This window comes from Polyodon spathula, chromosome 11 (genome assembly GCF_017654505.1).
Source record: "Polyodon spathula isolate WHYD16114869_AA chromosome 11, ASM1765450v1, whole genome shotgun sequence".
In the NCBI taxonomy this organism is placed as follows: Eukaryota; Metazoa; Chordata; class Actinopteri; order Acipenseriformes; family Polyodontidae; genus Polyodon; species Polyodon spathula.
In genome coordinates, this window is record NC_054544.1 from 13,595,946 (window position 1) to 13,620,974 (window position 25,029).

General features: G+C 35.5%; 3 protein-coding genes across 3 annotated transcripts in view; 1 reads left to right on the plus strand and 2 right to left on the minus strand.

The window, feature by feature from the left end:
• The window catches only part of LOC121323686 (N-chimaerin-like), a 47,220-nt gene extending 39,214 nt beyond the window's left edge, over nt 1-8,006 (minus strand). The window contains 4 exon segments of the mRNA XM_041264880.1: nt 1,201-1,256; nt 1,496-1,534; nt 7,543-7,692; nt 7,943-8,006. Of these exon segments, the coding sequence (XP_041120814.1) occupies nt 1,201-1,256; nt 1,496-1,534; nt 7,543-7,561 (114 nt within the window). The 5' untranslated portion in view covers nt 7,562-7,692; nt 7,943-8,006.
• A 3,947-nt stretch (nt 8,007-11,953) lies between these two features.
• On the plus strand, nt 11,954-14,581 carry LOC121323415 (TLR4 interactor with leucine rich repeats-like). Its single transcript, XM_041264477.1, has one exon. The coding sequence runs from the start codon at nt 12,084-12,086 to the stop codon at nt 14,202-14,204; it is 2,121 nt and encodes a 706-aa protein (XP_041120411.1). The 5' UTR covers nt 11,954-12,083; the 3' UTR covers nt 14,205-14,581.
• Nucleotides 14,582-16,000: 1,419 nt separating this feature from the next.
• LOC121323264 (cyclic AMP-dependent transcription factor ATF-2-like) overlaps nt 16,001-25,029 on the minus strand; it is a 28,813-nt gene continuing 19,784 nt past the window's right edge. Inside the window, exon 12 of the mRNA XM_041264232.1 lies at nt 16,001-18,229. Within this exon, the coding sequence (XP_041120166.1) occupies nt 18,015-18,229 (215 nt within the window). The 3' untranslated portion in view covers nt 16,001-18,014. The remainder of the gene's footprint in view (nt 18,230-25,029) is intronic.

Below are 25,029 nucleotides of genomic sequence, written 5' to 3' on the forward strand. Positions count from 1 at the left end.
ATCAATGCAGTCAGCACTGCAGGTTGCAGCCATCAAAATATCTTGACAAGGAACAAGCTCTGGGGTCTGACTATATATCAAAATGATAAACCACATTTGTTTCTTCCCTTTACCACACCAGATATACTACCACACTATTATTTATTAATTGTTTTATTGTTAAGAAGGGTCGGTCTACAATCTACTCTGAAAGTCATTAAAGCAGATATACCCTTGTACATTTATTGAAGTTGGCTGCATTGAATGCATTTAATTAAAGATCACATCTGAACATAGTGCTCACAGTGAACAAATGACTGAAATGTGTTTTTTTTTTTTTTACCCAAAAGTGCTACAATCAAGCATGCCAGTGGCATCCACACCCTGCGTCAGCTGTGAATTCAAAGCTCGAGCTATCAGTAACATTCTGAGTCTCATCCTAACTGGATACTCTAGATGAATGTAAAAAAAAAGGCGTGACATACAGACAGACATCCTCGGTATACTGTGTTGAAATGCAATCCACTGTTCTCACCCAGCCTGAGAATAAAAGCTGGTATTGAGAGGTTGCACTTATTCTTCACACATACAGTAGGCACAAAAGTCAATACCCAGTACATATGCACTTGTGTAAAACAGTGTTTACAGTTCCTATTATATTTTGGGAGTGGAACGAAATGTTCTCTAATCTTATGATATTCTGATTTGCTGTCTAATCATAACAATGGCAAAATCCTGTAAGGATCCTTATCAAGTCAAGACACTGCATGGCAATTCCCTAATATCTCTCAGAATAAAGGCTGAAACATGCACATTAACATTCAGTTCTATATATTTTTCACTAGGATACAGTATACTAGTGTTTTACTATATGAACACTAGATCTGGGGCATTTCAATGAATTTCTAATACCCGCTGGCTTTAAGCATGCACAAATGCTAAGGTCCACTTAATACAATAATTTGAATGATAGCACTTTTGAATGGACCCTTTAGACAGACAGCACTGCAGGGGGAGAGGGATTGTAATTGGTAACAAGATTAAGAGCATCTGAGGCAGCAGAATACATTGTGAGGTTTGCTGAGTGAAGCCAGCCTCTTACTCCACTAGGATATCAGGGCGAGATTGGCAATGCAAAAGTACTGCACATTTACATTTCAAGTTGAGTTGTGATTAGATGTTACAAGTGCCATGTAAACACAGTTGGTACAAGATACTAACCTCACAGGTGCATGTGATCCGTCTAGGATGGGGTGCTTCCTGCTGTAACTGGTACACTGCAAGATTCAAAGTTGAAATGATTGCAATTCTATGAATAACTTCTCTTTTGCAGTCATCTGTATTCCCCAAATCCCTTCTGCTCTATGTCAAACATTCCCTGTTACATAACTTTTCATGATCAAACTTTCTGGCAGGAAATATGGTTAACATTTTACATTCCTGATAAAAACAAAATTATTTCTTATTAACAAAATGAGTAAACAAACATTAAGCAAAGAAACCAGTGTTTACTTACAGTATGATTTCCACACAGAAGGTCTGTATTCGTCATTATCTAAGCAGAAAAGAGAAAGATTAGAACACCTCAAAAAAACTGGATTAAATGGCTATTTGACAAAGTTGTGAGTCAATGTAATCTATCAGGTTGATGAAATTAAATTATGAAAAACATAGATAACAGTGACTTTCATAAGGAGGTGGGAGGTACGGTAAATGGCACTTGTACAAGCAATGAAGTACATTTTAGTGCTTTTAAATATGAAAACATGAGCTTTGTTCAGAACAAAAAATACAGTGGTAAGGATGATGAAGCACTTGAAGCTATGCAGAAGACACTATTAAATAGCTTAGTGTGCCCAAAGAGATTAGTTTGCCTTGTGCACAAGGGGGTCCCGTGGGACAAGGAGCAATTAAATATGAAGTACTTGAATTCAGCCATACAGTATATGTTGAAATTACTTAAACAATACAGGAGTAAAGCGGGTAATCTGAATACAAATGCAAAAAACCAAACAAAAAATACAACAACAACCAAAAAAAAAACACATTAGAAAGGGGGGTAAGGTAAAAGCTCTCTTCCTTCATCATGGGTACCTCAAAATATCAAGGACACAATACAAGGGAGCAGCTTAGGTAAGGCAAAATGAAGCCTTGCCGTTAGTTATAGTGAAATACTATTTAAACAAACATGTCAGTGACATTCATTCTCCACGACATGTAAATACAAAAATAGATGCACTATAAAACGCATACAAATACATTCTGATACTCCTGTATTCAAAAATGTCCTTTTCAGGTTTTGGCATTTCTTGTTTCAGACAGATGGTCATTTATAGGGTCAGAGAACAATTAACCTGCCTACAGTATTGCAATTTATAGGAGCTGTCATTAAAACATAGGGGGGTGAATAAAACATTTACTTTGGATGTTCCACTGTGGAGAATTTATGTGCACTGCTTTGCAAAATGAAAAAGCTGACCTCTAGTAACCACACCTGCAGTCAAAGAAACAGTGCTCATAAACACGTTTCCATGTTCCGAGCTGCCAGCGTCAGGTTTATGAACAAAAGTTGGCTGGGGGTGGTCAAGTTAGGCAATAAGTCTTGCCTGATTGGCCATTTGCAGGATTACATCTTACATTATAAGACTTTTGTAACAAGACCAATTTTGGAGATACTGTGCCCAGTCTTTATTTATATACGTTTACCCTCCAATTTGGGTCATTCACAGTTAGGCCATACCCTATATCCTACTGAATAAGTATCCTTCACTTATTTAATGTCTCTAAAATGCAGCCATTTTTTTGCACATGTAACTCATACTGAAACAATAAGTGAGCACTGTATATCATTTTTATATGGAAGATCCCTTTATTCCATTGCTTACAGTTTACTGCACCATTAGAACTGTCAAAAACAGCTTGGCTTATGGTTGCTAAATCCACATGCTTTCGGATTCTTGTGTAGGGCAGAGGTCAGTAGATTAACTTGTAACCCGTGTAAACATTACAGTGTTGTGTTGGCTACTGTTATCTGTAGCTTGCTTGAGACACTTATGAAGAGTTTCCTTAGCAACAGCATCAATGTTGCTTGACAAACAAACTCTTCAATTCGATGCACAAATACAACAAAATGCATTTTGACTAGATTGTCTGCGACCCTCACAGTTGCTGCAGATAACATGGGTTTACATTGGGAAGAATATCGATCCAACCTTAACTCTAAGTAAGATCTTTTGGGGCCTTGTATTTTATACTTCAATTTGGAATATGAAGATACTTCAAAGTGTCTGCTGCTTCCTGGTGCTGTAGTTTGGTATCACGTCAATGGTCACGATGCAAACAGGTCACGTGACCTGCCACACCGGAACCAATACTGCTTCAACTCAATAATAACAAGATATAAGAAGAATAGAACAAGCAGCTACTGGTCATCTTTAGGCAGACACAATCTGACTACACAGTATTTAATGTACAGTAGATGACAGTGTAATCCATTAACAAGATACATACTCTTCACCGAAAAGCTGTACTAACCTAATCACATCAAATAAATGTCTTGCATGGCTTTCAAACACATTGTGTGCCTCTTTGTAAAACTTCCCATTTCAACAGCCACTAATTCTCTCTTGAGAGGTATTTCTAAAGAGGCACATTGATATTGTATGAAGACAATCTAATCTGAGTAAGTACTATTGAGACAATATGTTTTTGTATTATGTTTTTAAATGTATCGTCTGCTTGCAATAGATAATGACAGCTTTGCTGTGCTGGTAACAGTGACCCAGTTCACAAGAAAATTGCTTATTTTAGTCATGTAGTACAAGGGATTAAATATCACAGAGGCCATTACATTGAAACAGTATTTTTTTTTTTTTTTTGGCAAGATTGGTAAGATTTCTGTAGTAATACACATAAGTTTGGTCATATGCAAACTGAAACAATCAAAGATCAAAGAGCCCCAAATGTTGTACATTACAGCTCAGATTCAATTTTTTAAAAGAAATATATTTGCCCATTTCAGCAACTAAATAGCCTGTTCAATATCCTTTCAGTGACTTTTATCTTGACAAAGCTTCCCAATACATACGGAATGTTCTACATTTCTAAATAAATGCGCCACCTTGTGGAGTTATGCCAAATTACAATGCCCTGCATTTTAATCAACAGTAAAAGGCAGATTAATTAAACAAGGGATTTTATGTGAGTGAGTAAATTAATTTACTGTAATTCTAAAGGGATTTTTTTCTTAAAAGACACAGTGCCACCAGGTGGGGACTGATGGTTTTTGAAAATTTGATGCACACCCCTGCAATGCCTGTAGCACAAATACCACATACAGAAATTAATTTGGCCTGTCACAAGAAAAAAACAAAACAAAACTGGCATCTTCACCTTTCTGTGCTGCTAGTATATAACAAACCTTGAAAATAAAACAAAACGCTTTGTGACTAATGTTTAAAATTGGCAAATGACCCAAGCCTTGACATATGTGAAGAAATTGTTCCTTACAACAAAGCTGGCAGTCTAGATGGATGGCAACCAAATTTCCATGTGACAGACATGCCTTGCTAGGTCATGTTATCAGTTAGTTGAGAGCTGCCCTGGTCTCCAATTGAAAAATGTCAATCAAGGCTGAGGAGATTTCAGTGTCTCTCAGCAGCTCACCACTTTTATATTTATCTATTATAAATGTATTAAAACTTTGCTTCCCCAGGATCTAAACCTTTTATTTTCTAGGAATTTGTGGTTGTTTAGTTATACATCAGAATAAATAAAAACAGGAAGCAGCAGAAGGAAGTGTGCTTAATGACAGAAGATATTCTGTGTTTAGTAAATGTTTCCTGCATTGTTCCCCTACCCAGTTAAAGAGTATGTAGCGTGGTTACAAAAAATATAGCATTACATGTCTGCACATCTTGCTGTTTAAATAACGTACCAGTAATTGTTCTTGTCATTGTTAACATCCTAACAATGTTCTACACAAATATACAGGTATATGTTTTTAAATGGGATAATAAATTCTGCTGAAATATAAGTATATATTTTTGTTGTTCTATGTATACTAAATCCATATGAAAAACATTCCTCTATAGGCTTTCATGACTTCCAGAAAATCTTTCTTTTTACTGTAGGAGAGTCTAACCCCCTATTCAGTGGCTATACATGTTAGTGGCTCTGTGGTCAAGTGGTTAAAGAAACAGGCTTATAACCAGGAGGTCCCCGGTTCAAATCCCAGCTCAGACACTTAATCTAAATTTTTGACTCAAAGTAGCCAACTTTTGCAGATATAACAGTCAAATACACTCATGGCATTCTTTCTACAATGGAAATCAAATATTGTTCAGAAAGTTCTTCCCAACACTGTTGCAGAAGTTCCCACAAATGTGTTGCACTTGTAGGTTGCTTTGCTTTCACCCTTCTGTTCAGTTCATCCCAAACCACCTTGATGGGGTTTAAGTCTGGAGACTGTGCTGGACATTCCATGATTTGAAGCCTACCTTGTTCTTTTCTTCTAAGATAGTTCTGACATAGCCTGGAGGTATGTTTTGGGTCATTATCTTGCTGTAGGATAAACCCCTGACCAACTAGGCGTATACCAGAGGGTAATGCATGGCGCTGCAAAATGCTGTGGTAGCTGTTTTGGTTCAGGGTGCCACTCACTCTGTGCAAGTCGCCGACTCTGGATCCAGCAAAAGAGCCCCAGACCATCACGCTTCCCCCTCCACGTTTGACAGTTGGTGTCACACACTGAGGAACCATCCTTTCGCCTACTCGATTGCGTACAAAAGCCCTGCGTGATGAACCGAAGAGTTCAAATTTTGATTCATCGGTCCATAAGACCTTCTTCCAGTCTTCAGTAGTCCATTGGCGGTGCTTCATGGCCCAGGCAAGCCTCTTTTTCTTATTTTGCACTCGACCTGTCAAACCTGCAGCTCGAAGTCTTCTCTTCATAGTTGAAACTGAGACTCTCTTACTTCGACCAGTGTTAAGCTGTGCTTGAAGCTGTTGTCCTGTGAGCCGCCTATCTCGCAAGCTGTTGACTTTCAGAAACTTGTCTTCTCATTCTGTTGTGGCTTTGGGTCTGCCAGACCTCTTCCTGTCAGAGTTTTGTGCCTTTTGATGGTGTAGGAAACTGTACCCACTGACACCTTGGCTTTCTATGCAATTTCCTAAAGGAAAGACCTACACTTTTAAGGGTTATAATGGGCTGTCTGTCTTCCTTTGTTAATTGTCTTTTTCTCACCATTATGATAGCAATATACTACTTCCTGCAGTACAATACTGTCCAAATAATGCTTAAGAGGGTGTAGTAACACAGTCTGTTCCAGCACTGCTTTGATACAGACAGAGGGTTTGTAAGTAATCAACAAAAGTTGGGACACCTGTAAGAATTGTTAGCATCAACTTTCAAGGCTTAATTTATTTCCATTGCTGCAGAACAGCTATAAGTTGTTAACCCATTACTTGTTCCCTGAAAAAGGCCTTTTTGTATAACTCTGAAATGTACATTATTTTTCAGTTTTTGGTAACCTAAACTTTTTTTTTTAACCTCTGGCAGTTTACTGCTTACCTTTGTACCATTTCAGGTTATTCACTGGACTGCTTAAATTTAAATAAAAACTGGAAAAATGGGGTGTTCTAAAACTTTTGACTCGTAGTGTAGGTAGACTACACATGTTGACTTCCTATAATAAAGCATCTCAAACTCTGGAGACTTTATTCCATAATTGGTTGAACTGTATTTTACTGTTGATGTGTTTTTCCACATATTTAATATATATATAAAATCGTTGTATATTTGGAGGGAACAATTAGCTTCTGGTTCATCTCTACTAAATAACTGAATTGTTTATTTAATATTAGTTAAGGCAGTGTAATTTATTTAAATCATATTCCACTAAATTAGTTAAATAGCTTACAATATACAGTTTCCCTTAGGCAGGAGCTTTTAAATATCAATATGTTCGATGCATAATTAATCGTTTACTAGTTCAATGAAACCGTGCATTCGTGTAATTAATATCTTAGCTTTCTGTAAATTGTTTGTAGCTTCAGAATGCAATTAATGTAACTGTTCCACAGAAAACCAGAAATAGTGATGTGCTGGGAACTGCAAAACGACCTGCAATCCTAGTAGATGTACTGTAACTGTACAAACTTACTGTAATATACAATTTGTGTACGATTTTTCTGTTATTGCATGAATTTAAATTATCAACAACTATTCAGCAAAAAATTAAAAACATAGGCTGTACATTATTTAAAACGCTACCCCTATGAAAATATACAACCTTGTACAGCAAACACGACACATAATGTATAAGACACTTCTACCGCAAACTAAGTGCACTGTCACTGTACAGGTCATGTATGCGTCAGTCCGTTCCAAAATCTGGCATCTGGAGCATACGCCCAGAAGGTTTATCCATGCAAAACAATATGATTAGTAATTGGCCAACACTCTGTATACATCATTTGAAATCTAAACTAAAACTGCATCATATCAAAATAGCATATGGGGGGAAATGGAAGTTTAGACTAAAAACATAGCTTTCAACTTACCAAAAACAGTTAGAGCCATTATTGCTGCAATTCCTGTGATGTGTGTGCGTGCGTGTGTGTGGACAAAGCCTCTCACTGCAACGGCATTGAAGATATGCTGACTTCCAGCTTCACGTCATTCACCAGACCTTGTTGAAGCAATCAGATCTTCTAAAAAAAGTCATATATTGCAATAGATGCACAAATGAGCTGAACTGTTAGACCGCAATCATTTACTGCTTTTAAAAACATACAAGGGCTAAAAAAAAAAAAAAAAAAAAATTAATTTAGTGCATAATTAATATTAAATCGTTCAAGGTAAAAAATACACCAGAGATAATAACATGTGCAACAAAACAATGCAGAAGACGCGCAGTACCTGAAGCCAGCACCATCAGTGTGCACTACACGCAGTACTTACTCTCGATCACAATGCATGATCCATCAGGATAGAGACGCCATCTTGTTTTACCACATGACCAGCTTCACCTCCTGTGGGTCTTCACAGGCATTCCAGGTTTTGTTCCCATGGAAACAGTCACTTATGGATGAGAGGCAACAGCGCGTCCATCCCAGTGTGTTCTAACAGACCGTGCACGGTGCTTTTTAAAAGAATACAAAGTGTGGAATATTCTATTGTCTCACATGAGTAAAATGCACATAACCCTGTTTGTTTTGTTTTCTTACTTCATTAGGGTCAGATACTAAAATATTATCATAAATAGTTTAGATTACAGAAAATGCTCTATAGAAGCGCTAGGGGTCAAGGGTGTGAGGGGTCAGGTATATTATTTGTAATATTTTTGTGTCCATTTCTTGAAGGAGCAGAAACTAACAGCACCAGAACACATGTTTTTTGAAGCATGTATAATTATTTTTCTTCTTTTTGAATAGCAATGTGTATCACCTTTACTAATATATACTGACCATCAAAATAAACTTATCACTTATATTTGAGCATCAAAAGAAACTTATCACTTATATTTGGATAAAATTCATTAGATGTGATCGGAAAATGACAAACTTTGTTTTAGAGCAGGTGCAGTGACTTTTTATTGTGCTGATTAACAACTGACATCACGAAGATGCTGCAGAATGATCTGTCGATCTTGGGCAGGTGTTGTCACTCTTGGTCTCCCAGTTCGTGGCCCGTCATCGACAGAGTGTGTATGGGTATACCGTCTTGACAGGTTTGAAATTCCTGGCTGGGAGACGGTGAGCCACAGTACACTGCCCTAGTCCAGCCTCCAACGTGCCGATCGCACGAAGGCGCTGCTTTCTTGACAGATGCGGCATTTTTTTTTTTCTGTGATTTTTCTTTATTGCTTTTATTCAAGTTTTTTTTTTTTTTGTTCTTTTTTCTTTTTTGTTTTTTTTTTTTTTTTTTTTTTTTTTGTTTTTTTTTTTTTTTTTTTTTTTTTTTTTTTTTTTTTTTTTTTCTTTTTTTCTTTTTTTATGTTTTTTTTTTTTTGTTTTTTTTTTTTTTTTTTTTTTTTTTTTTTTTTTTTTTTTTTTGTTTATTTATATTTTGTGTTTTTTTTTTTTTTTTTTTTTTTTTTTTTTTTTTTTTTTTTTTTTTTTTTTTTTTTTTTTTTTTCTTTTTCTGTGATTTTAGGCATCAATTCAACAGCTGAATTCACTCCATATCCAGTGTCCAATCAACCGTCTCATTAATTAGGTGATTAAGTGCTAGGCTTCAGTCTTAGTCATTCAAGCGTGTCATGGTCAAGGATAAATGATCGAGTGATTAAAAAGAAACCAAAAACATTTCAGCAACGTTGAATAGTCCGTGTAGCATTGACGGACTCGAAACTTACTGTCCTGGAAGAAAACTTGCTTCCTTCTGCTCTGACAATGTTCCCCAACTCTGAGGATTGGTTTTTCCAGCAGGACAATGCTACATGCCACACAGCAGGTCAATCAAGGTGTGGATGGAGGACCACCAGATCAAGACCCTGTCATGGCCAGCCCAATCTCCAGACCTGAACCCCACTGAAAACCTCTGGAATGTGATCAAGAGGAAGATGAATGGTCACAAGCCATCAAACAAAGCCGAGCTGCTTGAATTTTTGCGCCAGGAGTGGCATAAACTCACCCAACATCAATGTGAAAGACTGGTGGCGAGCATCAAGACGCATGAAAGCTGTGATTGAAAATCAGGGTTATTCCACCAAATATTGATTTCTGAACTCTTCCTAAGTTAAAACATTAGTATTGTGTTGTTTAAAAATGAATATGAACTTATTTTCTTTGCATTATTCGAGGTCTGACAACACTGCATCTTTTTTGTTATTTTAACCAGTTGTCAATTGCTGCAAATAAATGCTCTAAATGACAATATTTTTATTTGGAATTTGGGAGAAATGTTGTCAGTAGTTTATAGAATAAAACAAAAATGTTCATTTTAGCCAAACACATACCTATAAATAGTAAAACCAGAGAAACTGATAATTTTGCAGTGGTCTCTTAATTTTTTTCCAGAGCTGTATATATATATATATATATATATATATATATATATATATATATATATATATATATATATATATATATATACATACACATACAAAAACATGTCTTGGGATTACACTACAGTTCTAGTAGCTAAAGCCATTTTATCTATGTTGGTAACAGCTTTCCAAAGGTTATAGACCTCTGTCTCCTGAATGTAACGTAAACAGGAAATGGTGACAATGGCCTTGCAACCTAACTACAGACAGCTAAATAGTCTGCAACGATGGTACACCATGGCTCCTACTTTGAAGTAAGTGCAAAGGCCGTGGCAAAACAACAATTATAACGGCAAAAACGACAACGTAGATGAAGCAAGAAGACTTAATGATCGTTCTGGGTAGTTTCTTTTAATTGTGTAAAGTTACCATAATTTTGTTCCTGTCTAAAATTGGCACTTGCCTTTAAAATTGGTCCCTTTTTCTATAAACTGTCAGTAAAAAGTCTGGTGACACTATCTGAATTCATAACATTGTATTTGATGTTTTCTTTTTCACATTTAGTATTATAATAATATAATAATCATTTTAATGTTACAGTGTTGTTATTTGACATTTCTCAGTAAAGTTGTGCACTTAAAATTTTCAATTACAGCAGACTTTGGAACACTAGTTTCTAAGAAAAATGTTATAACATGAATAAGTAGCCTACGTATGTTAAGATTTCAAAAGTGATTATTGAGCATATTGAGATAGATTGGACATAAAATAAACTACAATAGAGTGAAAATGTAAGGAGAAAATGATGATATACCAGGCTTCAACCTCAGACGGGCATTTTGTTACCTGCCTATGTTTTGACATCTATAATTTACACTGGAAAAAATATATTGTTTTTGCACATTTTGATATTTTTTTTAATCCCATTTCGGGGTTAATAAGTTTGACAAGCGGGGTTTGGTTTCTATTTTGGGCAAGCAACACAGGTATTTTCTGTTAATTTTTTTTATTTTACTTTTCGAAAAAAACAAAACAAACAAAAAATATAACAATGCAATTAACTGTCTTAGACAATTGCATGGGCCACCTTCACGAAGCATTTAAAAAGCTTAATAAAAATAAAGATAATTTAAGCTTATAAATAAATACAAATAAATGAATACTGTAAGTATGTGGTGAGTGCGGTATTTGAGTTGAAAGTCAAATTTCTGACAGCTAAATCAAATATGTCACTTGTATACGCTCTGATAAGTGTTCATACATAAGATACACTACTTAACACAATGTGATATATATATATATAAACTAATGTGGTGAATATGCAGAAGATGTTCATGGTTCAATTGTCATTATTAATAGGCTGTTACTATCATTGCAGAAATTAGAGTTCACTGATATTAAAAAGAATTTGTGAATATCTGTTCAAAATTTAAGACACTAATTTACACTTTAAATTTATTTTAACACTGGTGCTTCATGAGACAATTTTCTATTGTTGAAAAGGATTTACTTTGTTTATTTTGGATTTGTTTGTTTATTTAAAAGCTCTCCTTATTTTTTCCTTAAAAATCTTACTGAATTTATTTTTGTTTCTGTTTAGATACAATGAGTTCATTTTTCACGAATAAATACATGTTAAATGTTTATCTTTTTAAAGCGACAATGCAAAATATTTGGAGAAATTAATCTGAATAGGCCTAATTAATGTTCTTGGAATTCATGGAAATGGTTTAAACGTTGTCATCCTGCATGTTTTGACAAAATTACTGCAATTATATATAAAGTAAACAGTACTGTTAACTGCAGAAAAAAAAAAAAAAAAAACAGCAGCAATTGTATTTAACTCCTTATGATTGAACGTACCGCAAAAAAACTTGACATGGCGTTTTTTGAAACTGGGGAGGGGGGGGTGGGGGGGGGGGGGGGGGGGGGGGGGGGGGGATTAAAAACTTTCGATGAAGTGACTTGTACATTCTCACTATATACGGATGGAAATTTATGACATTTTCTGCATGCTCAATCCTCTACACATCAAAAGGGTTCACCTAGATGAAAACCATAATAACTCTAATCTCCTGGGACATATGAGATCACCAAGAAGGCTCACAGAAAATGACAAATTCACTGGTGACTTTCTTTCTTTGTTTTTACATTTCGGTGAGCAATGTCCTGACATCCTGCCCTGGTAGTTGTAAATGTCAAGATCTGAACATGTTTTGCGCCAACGGTGGATTGAATACTGTACCTGAACCCCCAGAGAACGCATCTGTGAAGTACCTTGGTTTAGGAGGCAACTTCATTAATTCCATTTCTGCTGCGGATTTTACATTGTATACAGGCTTGAAAAGGTTGGATTTACAATATAATTCAATCGCTACTATTCCATATGGCACATTTGAGTCTCTTGGAAAGGTAAACGAACTTTATTTGGGGAATAACCGTGTTTCTCAACTTAAAAAACAGACTTTTACTGGACTCATAAGCCTCCATTATTTGGACTTAAGCAACAATCGCATATCCACTGTTATGGCAGGAGCGTTTTATAATTTGGAAAGTCTGACCAAGCTGAGATTGAGTGGGAATGCTTTATCTGCAATAACAGATGGCTTATTTGTTCATCTTCAAAAACTAGAGTTCTTACATTTTGAAAACAACAGGATCTCCACGATAACCAGAAACGCGTTGAAAGGACTGGGCAATCTTATAGAGTTGAATTTTACTGGAAACAAGGTAACCAGTTTGATCGAGGGTGTGTTTCGGCATTTACCTGCGCTTTCAAATTTACAGCTCGACAAGAACAACATCGCAGTTTTGAGAAGGGGAGTTTTTAAAACCCTAACAACCCTACACACACTGTCTTTAAGTCACAATGGCATTTTCGAGATCGATCCAGGCGCCTTTGCGGGACTAGCCAGACTAACATCACTGAAACTGAATGGAAACTGCATTTCTACAATCGGGCCGCATTTTTTAAGTAACTCGCCACAGGTGGAAGAGATTGACTTAAGCCACAACCAGATCAGCATCGTGAATGAAAATGCATTCGAAAATGTACCGGCCCTTAACATTTTAAAACTAAATGACAACAAACTTACCTATTTAAACCCCGATGTGTTCAGCGCCGCTGCTCAACTATCCAGTTTAAAACTCAACGACAACCCATGGCAATGCAACTGCGAATTGATTCATCTGAAAGACTGGCTAAAATCATCTTCGGACAGACTCCGAGTCATGACAGTGTTTATTAAGTGTGCGGAACCAAAAAGCCTAATGGGGAAATATCTTGATTTTGTAAGCAATGCAGAAATCAAAAAAACAGACAGAGAGTGTGCAGATTTGATGCCAGCTGATGATCCTGGATACTTTACAGCCACACATGCAGAAAACCGGAGAATAACACATTCCAAAGCTGAAGAGTTGAAAGAAATTCAGACAACGCCAACACCATCTCGTACGACATCGGATGCAAGCACTGTCATCGCTATAATTAAAAATGAATCTAAACGCCACATTATCATACCAACATTACAAGATCCACTAAACAAAGCAACACCACAGATCCTAACCACTGCCGGCATGCTGGTCAGCACCAGAACTTCGAACAAAGAACCGCAGACAAAGGGCTCTGAGATTCAAGATGCATGTTTCTATAACCAGTTTGCTATTATTAATATTTCTGCGGATGAAGTCACCTCCAGTTCAGCAAGAATAAAATGGGGTGTACAGAATAATTACAGTAAATTGGTCTATTTTAGAATCATGTATGATCAGTTTGACCGGGAGACTAGATTTAGTCGATTCATAAATATCAAACAAGGACATGTTTGTGATTTGCGTGACCTTAGACCCTCGACACCCTATTTTATTTGTGTGGAAAGCGTTGTCAACGAAAGAGTATGTCATGTTGCTTCAAGAGATCTGTGCGTTGGAGTTGTCACAAAAGATGAAATAAGTTTTCCTCCAGACCCCCAGGCTATGATACTGTATTTCAGCGTGGGGAATGCTGTGGCATTACTAGGTATATTGGTAGTTGTTGTTTCTGTAATCATTTATAAAAATAACAAAAAAAGATCTACTGAAAGTGTGATGTACTGCCAGAACAGGAATGACACTTGTACAGTTTGTGCTGGCTTCCCATTGGATTATAACTGTGGGTATAACTCGAACAGCTCCAGAACTGGAACTTACCAAGCAAACGAAATAGATGTCATCGACCTGCCACGGGGAGATTAAAACTTTTATGACCAACATGTTTTCCACAAGTTTAATCCTTCGCTTTACAGAAGACTGTTAAAATGATTATTCTGGACTGAAATTGGGTTACGTACACTTCGTTTTCACCGGTCTTTCTTGTGCCTGGTAAACTTATCAATTCATTTCGAAAGTATCTGTTTCAGAAGAGTGCTATACTGCATCGTATAAATTACACAATGATACAAATAAACGAGAATGAGTGCTTAAGAGACACTTCTAAATCTTGTGGGGTTGACCAATATGATGATACCAACATTTTTTCCTCAAAACCTGGCACTGTATTTTCATTCTGTGTCAACAGTAATAATAACACCTAACATTTATTCAAAATCTATGGTGTAGAAAAAATAGAAATACAAAACATTAAGACAATTGTAACGAAAAAAATCTAAACTCTGAGTAAAAATATATCAAGATTAAACAACATTTGATGATTATATATATATATATATATATATATATATATATATATATATATATATATATATATCAATCTGTAGATCAATTTGTAAATAAATATATTAATGGATCTGTCTTGACCATCATTTCTGGACTTTAATAATAACCCGCTATAAAATATAACACATACGATAAGTGTATTTCAAGGCACCGCCGACATAGACTTTTGATGGGACATAGGCCTGCTGTTTATATGTGATGTCAATGTTTAGCTGTTCTGTTTATATAAAGTCAAATAATATAACGGTATCAAAGTCAAATGGTATTAGTGCCCATTCAGAATCACTGACTTAGTGGCAACACCTAAAAACACCCCCCCACCCCCACCCCAAAAAAGAAAAAAAAACACGCCAGGCAACCCTATAGAGACTTGAACTGAGCACGTGCCGAATGAGTGGTGACACTCTAGCTTGCTTCTGATTGGAGAAATTCAAGGTGTTACAACTATCCCGGGTCTCCCATATATCACCTGTGTACAGCAGCACATAAACGTTTTGAACAATTTCACAAAAGGCCATACAAGTTGGTATTCCTCACTTAAATACAATTTGCTGTTTTTCTTCTGCAGTTAACAGTTTACTTTATAATTGCAATAATTTCGTCAAAACATGCAGGATGACAACGTTTAAACCATTTCCATGAATTCCAAGAACATTAATCAGGCCTATTCAAATTAGTTTCTCCAAATATTTTGTATTGTCGCCAAATATATATATCATTATTTGTTGGACATGGATTTTGTAGATTTAGTAGATTATTGTGTGATGAACAGAAAAGCACTGCTTCATCTATCTATCTATCTATCTATCTATCTTTATTGTATCTGTAACGTATTTATTCGTGGTAGGTGAACTAGTTGTATCGAAACAGAAACAAAAATCAATTCAATAAGATTTTTTAAGAAAAAAAAAAAGTAGAGCTTTTAAAAAAAAAAAAAAAAAAAAACTTTGAATGATTCATGAATTTAACGTACCGGTAAGAAAACTTTTTTTTTTTTTTTTTAATTGTACGCCAGATATTTGTATTGCTATTCTCTGTACCTTTACAGCACCAACGCGTTTTGGATGTGTGAGAATAGCAGTTGTAAGTGCAAATTCATACAAGCTCCACGCACTGTGATAAACAGATAAACCACACAGTGGGCAAATACTGCATTTCTCTAAAAATCCACAAGATGGCAGGGTTATACAATAAGAATGGAACACTGGAATAGAATGCATAGTTATACTGTGAACACTGGCGTTAGTGAAGCTGCCAAATGTTTAACAAACAAACAAAATACAAAACGAATATACAAAAAACACAACTACTGTCAATTTTTTGAACATATATGAAAAGTTTTTTTATTTTTTTATTACAACATTTTAAATACATTAATGGTATTTTATACAGCAATTTCACTACACTTGCCATTAACATCAAACCCTGTTTTTAAAATACCAAATTTAAGCATGTATAAGACCAGTGATGAACCTGGTTATTACTCAAGGTGGGTCAACATGATAAATGATACGGACCTAACTGAGACTTCGGTTTAATAATAGGTTTAATTCTCTTAGAGAATTTATTCATGCAAATAGCACACAAAAGTGACAGTACAAATTACCTGTTAATACATGTACTTTTCAATATAAGGGCTTAGAAGAAATGCAGCATGGCTTACAAAACTACACAGTAGTAAAATTATAATTGATTGTAAAGCTGAAAGGCAAATATATTATATTGATTATGCAGTTTTTCTAATCATATTTATCAAACCCTGTAACATTGTCCTTTTAATGTGTGTGTGTGTTTTTTTTAAACATTTTATATTAACTATCATAAAAAATGATCTGGACTTTTAAGATCAATCCTCTGGTAACAAAAGTCACTAAGCACAATAACTGGGCCTCTACCACCGCATCTAAAGGAATACATTAAAAGAAAACGTGCATCTTCTCTGGAATGTTTACATACAGTGTGCCCTTCATTATGTCATTAACACAATTTTTACACCACTTTGAATGAGATAGTTCAAACGAAGCAACATCGAGAACTTGCTTTAACAGTGCAATCTGTCAACACTACTAACCCAGATAGTTATTTTAATACCAGCTGAAGCAATGTCTACAAATGAAAAAAAAAATAAAAAAAAAAAATTACAAAACATAACTTCAGTAATTTTATACAAGGTAAAAGCGCACGACTGGGGCACATACTTTTCATTTCTAATTTTTCTATTACAAAGAAAAGTCTGTGAATATCAATTTAATAAGAAACATTCATGGCACACTTAGTAAACTCAACATCTACAGATGTTTGGATAATGAGAAAAAACATATACCTACAAATCACCTAATCTTTAACATCAAACTGCACATGGAATGCTAGTCAAAACTCACTCTTAAACATACATTATTTAAACCAGAGTTCCTCTTTAAGACTATTACAGGTTGAGACAACTTCGAACATTCAACCAAAACAGAGTTACAGCTACAAGCAACCAAACCACTCATACTTACAAAACATGAGCTGTTTTTTCAGCCCAAGTCCTTATACAGTGTAACAAGACAGGTATTAAAATGCAGTACTAAAAGCTGACCACATTTACAAGTGATAGACAAACACAAATAAAAAAAATGAAAACTCTTCACCTGCATATGTAAAATTGGAAAATGCAAAGGAATTAAACATAGTTACTACTAAATCTCATGTCTTTTTCTCTCAGATAAGCTTTATAAATCATAACTCTACAATAAAACTTTACAAATAGAATATACATTAAATTGGTTTAGTGTCTCATTCCAATAAATAAATACAAATGGGCATACATACAGGAAAGTATATGTATATTAACACAAGATTAGTTTGCTGATCTTCTGTTTGGCATGGTGTTCGCTTTTCTTTACTGAAACTGTGGTCTAAGTACTTTGTGGAGTTATCTTTCATACTGTAGACTAGCAGTGTTATTGTAATTACATAAAGCAAACATGAGCCCTGGAACAGTTTGGTAGGAATGTCACATCAATTATGCAGTTCTGTTAATCCTAAATTTATATTTCTAAAAATTTTCAGCAGTGACAAATGTAAATAACCACAGATTTCTGTTTTCTTTACAAATATGTGGCAAACATTAAAATTGATGAGAAAAAGACATTCAGTTGAATTTTGCAAAGAAACTGGCATTTGCTCTCAAGCATCTCCATTTGCTCCAATTAAGTTATGTTTGCTGCTTTGAATTCAGGAAACATAACAAAGAAAAAAAAGCTTTCTCCTAAATGGTGAAGGATGGAAGTTCCCATTTCCCTTTTTACAGTTAGATGTGAAAACATGACTTCAAGCTCCATCCAATCAACTTCCTGAGGGCTGAGACTGGGAGGGTGGAGCCGCGACTATTAGTGTTTTCATTGGCTCTGTACTCTGGTCTGCCATTTGAGTGAGGACTGTGGCGGCCAGTGAAGTAGAACTGACTCCATTGGAAGTACTGACAGAACTGTGTTGGATTGCCTCTTTTTGAGGGCTACTTGGCACAGAGATGTCTTCTGAACTATCATCTTTATCAGCATCTAGAAGTTAAAAAAAAAACAAGCAAATTATATATATAGAATGGACTTTATAATGTTCACTGATTTGACAAGTTAAGTCTGTAAGGTATTAAGAGATCACTGATAAACCACTAAATTAGACAAAACAAAACCATACGTCTTAAAAACATTTATATATCAATAAATAGTTACATGTACTCAAGATTTCCATCAATTTTCATAAAACATACTAATAGGGAGCCTTTTGATTGTTGCCGATCAGTGTCTCCAAAACAAGCCATTAGGGATATTGAACTGAACTCATATACAAACACTGAATATCATGGAATCTAAAACAACTTCATTAAACTACATTACTGCTTTGCCACGTAATGGGCTGCAAACAATCGCAAATTGTTTTCATTTGTTTTTCGTTATCTTGCCAGCGACTGCAGAGACAGATGATTAAAGCACCTGATTCTAATGATGCTCACACAGGAGAATAAGCAATACTTGGGAGTCTAAATGCCACCAGCTGTTCGGCAGTTGCAGCAAATTAATTGGATCCAAATAAAAAAAAAAAAAACCTGCACATGTACTGACTCGTAAAGGAATGCAGACCCAGTAAGATAATTAATACTGCTTATGACAAAAAAAGTCCATTTAAATGACACTTGGTAATTAATGGTTTCATTTGATATTTTAGAAAGTGAAATAGACATATTTTTTATGTAGGTAATAATACAATTACTTTAAAATGCATACTATTGGGTACATTCCCAAACCATTCATTCAATGATTTAAGCAGAAATGTGCGTCAAAAGTGTTATAATATTTTTTCTTTGCACAATAAATCGTCTAGAGCTTATCTACATCCAAGTCATGCTAAGTGTTTTTTTTTTTTCTTTATATAATTATTACAATTACATCTGTTACCAGTGGAGAGTTATGGGACATGTGCTACATTATACTGTGTCCTACAGTATGTGTGCTGGAGGTCCCAGGGCAGTATTACACCTTTTTCATTTGTATCAGCAGATGGGAGCAGTGCCTGCCAATGGAGAAGAATAGGGTTCTGCTTATCTACATGGATATGCTGGATAATTTCATCCCACCTGCCACGACTATGTCTCAGCTGGATGATTAAATATGTTAACAGGCAAGGCTCGAGAAAGCTTGAGGACCCAGGAGTCTCTCTCTCTCTCTCTCTCTCTCTCTCTCTCTCTCCTGGCTAGAAGGATATGCTGGGTTGCATCGCTACTGTAGCAGCAAAGGAATTAGAAAAATAACAGCAAAGCTATCTTAATTTTTTTTTTTTTTTATAAATGTGAATACAGTTGTATGATAGTGGAGTTAATTTTGAACGGTAACAATGATTGTTGCTGAAGACAACAAAAATGTGAAAAACACAGAAAAACAAAACAAAACAAAGGCCTGCAAGCAAGGCAATAGCCAGTTGCAAATATCATTAAAAGGCTAAGATAAAAAAAAAAAAAAAGTAAATCGCTTGAAAGTCATCTTATTGAATATTATTGCTTTAATATGCAAACAGTTTTACCTTCATTGTGAATAATATATTTCCACACAGATAATACTAATACAAAAGTGCACTGGATAACCAAACTCTAGGACTATATCATATGTAATTTAGGTTTCACTGATATAAAGCTTGCAAGTTACATAGTCGATTCTTGGTGATCCCCTCCCCTCTCCACCACTATCAAGGATAGTTGCTTTGAGCACATAAAAACCAAAAAAAAAAAAAAAAAAAAAAAAATCAACAATTGAGACCACATAAAATGAGGTCTGTATCTGACAGTCTACTGTAACTCAAGCGCTGTCAGTCCCATTATTTTTAAGAGTCATGTCAGTTCTATGGTTAACAATAGGCATGCATAATAGGCACTGTAGTGCACAGCTGACTTTCAAAATAATAATTAAAAAAAAAAAAAAAAAAAAACTCGTCAGGCTAGGCGCTATAATTGACTAATTTTGGATGCAATCATTGTCAATGTAAGTCACCAGCATATTCCAGAAAGTTGTGACACTGAGACAAAATGTGGTTCCCCAAGTTGTTAAACTGATTGAAGATCAAAAGGGCTCTTGAGTTATGAGCACAAAGCTGACAAAATCAATATTCTAAATGCACCAAGGATGGAGGGCTGCTTGATTGCTGGATTCTTTAAAATGAAAAAATATTGCCTTTTCTTATAAAAATGCTTACAATGACTATTTAAAGCTGTCGGCCATTAATTTTTATCACAAGCACCTGCGGAACTGCTACAAAATGGTGCAAAACTCTTTTTCTTTCCAGCTCCACTGACAGTAGCAAATTGAAATGAAGTGGCTACATATGGCAGATACCATCTATACATTCACACATATCCCAAAACATCATTAAATTCTAACACCAAAAGATATGTGTTACAGTATATATTATGAATGTTGTTTTGTGAATTCTCAGTTCTGTTGTTTATTATACATTTGTTTATGGAAGCAACAGCTGTTTGGAGAATTGTATATCAAATCCCAAACCACTGTTAGTTTAGATCTGGGGTTTTCAATCTTTATTTTGAAACTGTACCCCTTCTGTTGGAAGGTTTCAGCTAAAGTACTCTTTACAATTTATGCTCATAGTTGCAATAAAAGGCAGAATAATCTCATTAACACATTAATTTTTTTCCCAGTTTATTTAATATATAAATGTTCACAACAGTCTGGGACTGACAAACTGCTGGTTTAAAGACAACATAGCAAACAGTGGGCTTAGTAATGGTTAGGGCTCTGGACTCTTGACCAGAGGGTTGTGGGTTCAATCCCAGGTGGGGGGCACTGCTGCTGTAGCCTTGAGCATGGTACTTTACCTAGATTGCTCCATTTAAAAAACCCAACTGTATAAATGGGTAACTGTACATAAAAATAATGTGATATCTTGTAACAATTGTAAATCACCCTGGATAAGGGCATCTGCTAAGAAAAAAAAAAAAAAATACATTCTTAAACTTAATTACATGCCTTTGGATGCACAAAATTAAAAAACAGTACTAAGGGATCCCTTTAGAAACGCTCTTATTTGCTTTCTATTTGGCAAAATCATTATAAATAATACAAAATAGCCTGCACTGTAAATGTTTATCACAGTATCATTTACTTCCCAACTCAGCATAATTATGTGTGCCATTTAAAATGTTTACAACATCAAAAACATGAACCTCAGTATAAAACTGTAACTAATAATAAATTAGGTTTTTGTTTTATTAAAGCCAACAGTCAAATTATCCAAATAAACTCTGTACAAATTTGTCACTTTGTACTTTCTGTACTCTTGTGTTTTCTTTGTTTTTCTTTAGCAAATAAGAAATGTAACCATTTCAAACCTAGAAAACATATACAACCGGCCACTTCTGCTGTTACTAAAATGCAGCCGCAGTTATAAATAAAACAAAAAACGTCAAAGTATGAGTATTGTGATTACTATTTACGTTTACCGGATCGTTCATACTTCTTAAAAAAAAAAAAAAAGCAGAAACATTGTGCTTCACTGATATGAGAAGCTGAAAACAGCAAAGATCATAAGCAGCACAGAATGCCATCTATAGGCACAATCGACAGACACCTACTTCACCAATATATAACAGAATGGAAATCAACTCAATTGAAATCGCGCGTACAGGTGGAAAATGTGGACGTGATAGATTCTGAGTTGTTATTTTTTCACTTTGAGCTGCTAAACAAAGATTGTTTAGAGAACATATAATACCGTTAAATCAATTAAAGATCATTATTTTCTTTTACTTTAATTTATATTTGTGCATTCCTGAGTCGTCCTCCTGCGTACACTCTATGACCCTTAGAAGTACGCCCAGTTGAAAACCCCTGGTTTAGATTATAGAATCAAACTATTGTATACAATACAACACATGCAGATACATAGACAAAACATGTAACAACCCATTTTTTAAACAGCTCCTAAATAATGCAGCTATCCCAAATTATCATAATGTATAATCATTTATGGAACCTTTTTTTTTTTTTTTTTTAATAAATGATTTATTATTCTTCCACTTTGAAAATGTATTAACATATATATATCTATATCTATATATATATATGATATATATATATATACACACACTACACTAACACACATACAAGTGCCTTGCAAAAAGTATTCAGACCCCTGACCAATTCTCTCATATTACCAAATTACAAATGGTACATTGAAATTTTGTTCTGTTTGATATTTTATTTTTAAACACTGAAACTCAGAATCAATTATTGTAAGGTGACATTGGTTTTATGTTGGGAAATATTTTTAAAAAAAATAAAAAACTGAAATATCTTGCTTGCATAAGTATTCAACCCCTGTGCTGTGGAAGCTCCCAGTTTGAACCGATGAAAGAAATTGCCTTAACGAGGACACAATTACCTTACCATTGGCCTCCACCTGTGAACCATTAAAGTTGCTGTCACATTTTCTGGATAAAAACCCCACTGTTGAAGGATCATTGGTAAGGCTGTGAATCTGAAGGAAAATGAAGACCAAAGAGCATTCTACAGAAGTTAGAGATAAAGTAATACAAATGCATAGATTAGGGAAAGGGTACAAAATAATATCCAAGTGTTTGGATATCCCAGTGAGCACAGCTGGATCAATAACACTATGTAACACAATTTTTGTTCCTGGGTAGTAAGTATTATTTCCTAATTGCTTATGCCTCAAAATATGGTAACAGGGTACTGGGAGACAGTCAACATGGTTTTAGGAAAGGGAGATCGTGCCTAACTAACTTGCTTGATTTTTTTGAGGATGCAACATCCATAACGGATAATTGCAAAGCATATGACATGGTTTATTTAGATTTCCAGAAAGCTTTTGACAAAGTCCCGCACAAAAGATTAATTCTCAAACTGAACGCAGTTGGGATTCAAGGAAACACATATACATGGATTAGGGAGTGGTTAACATGTAGAAAACAGAAAGTACTGATTAGAGGAAAAACCTCAGAATGGAGTGTGGTAACCAGCGGTGTACCACAGGGATCAGTATTAGGTCCTCTGCTATTCCTAATCTACATTAATGATTTAGATTCTGGTATAGTAAGCAAACTTGTTAAATTTGCAGACGACACAAAAGTAGGAGGAGTGGCAAACACTGTTGCAGCAGCAAAGGTCATTCAAAATGATCTAGACAAGATTCAGAACTGGGCAGACACATGGCAAATGACATTTAATAGAGAAAAGTGTAAGGTACTGCACGCAGGAAATAAAAATGTACATTATAAATATCATATGGGAGATATTGAAATTGGAGAAGGAATCTATGAAAAAGACCTAGGAGTTTTTGTTGACTCAGAAATGTCTTCATCTAGACAATGTGGGGAAGCTATAAAAAAGGCTAACAAGATGCTCGGATACATTGTGAAAAGTGTTGAATTTAAATCAAGGGAAGTAATGTTAAAACTGTACAATGCACTAGTAAGACCTCATCTTGAATATTGTGTTCAGTTCTGGTCACCTCGCTATAAAAAAGATATTGCTGCTCTAGAAAGAGTGCAAAGAAGAGCGACCAGAATTATTCCGGGCTTAAAAGGCATGTCATATGCAGACAGGCTAAAAGAATTGAATCTGTTCAGTCTTGAACAAAGAAGACTACGTGGCGACCTAATTCAAGCATTCAAAATTCTAAAAGGTATTGACAGTGTCGACCCAAGGGACTTTTTCAGCCTGAAAAAAGAAACAAGGACCAGGGGTCACAAATGGAGTTTAGAAAAAGGGGCATTCAGAACAGAAAATAGGAGACACTTTTTTACACAGAGAATTGTGAGGGTCTGGAATCAACTCCCCAGTAATGTTGTTGAAGCTGACACCCTGGGATCCTTCAAGAAGCTGCTTGATGAGATTTTGGGATCAATAAGCTACTAACAACCAAACGAGCAAGATGGGCCGAATGGCCTCCTCTCGTTTGTAAACTTTCTTATGTTCTTAAAAGTATAGAAAATGGCTATTATTCTAAATACATATTACTAAATACAGTATAATCGTAAATCTCGAAAAACTACTCACTTCTAAATCTTTTGTAGTCATTTTTGTATTACTTTAGTATAAATACATGTTAATTTGGATTCATATGTTGTTTTTTTTCTGACTTTATGTGAACGAAATGACACACATTTGCCCGTTTTCCCATTGGAAATAGTGATATTTTGAAATATCACTGTCCTGGTCACAAAAGCAAAGTTTGTGGGGAATAATAGCCATTTTCTGTACTTTTGAGGCATAAGCAATTAGGAAATAACACTTACTACCCAGGAAAAAAAAAATTGTTACACGGTGTAATCAGGAAGTGGAAGCTGCATCACACCACCCAGGCACTGCCAAGAAATGGCTGTCCTTCCAAACTCAGCGCTCAAACAAGAAGGAGACTTGTGAGAGAAGCCACAGAGAGGCCAACAATCACTTTGAAGGCGCTACAGAGTTCAGTGGCTGAGAGTGGAGTAATGGTGCACCAGTCAACCATATCAAGAGCTCTGCATAACACTGGCCTGTATGGGAGGATGGCAAGAAAGAAGCCGTTACTCAAAAAGTACCACCTGAAAGCACGTCTGGAGTTTGCCAGAAAGCATGAGAGTGACCCAGCTGCGATGTGGGAAAAAGTTCTGTGGTCAGATGAGACCAAGATAGAGCTTTCTGGCCAAAACCCAAAGCGCTACGTGTGGCGCAAACCTAACACTGCCCATGCCCCAAGACACACCATCCCTACAGTGAAGTATGGTGATGGCAGCATCACGCTGTGGGGATGCTTCTCATCAGCAGGGACTGGGCATCTTGTTACAATTGAA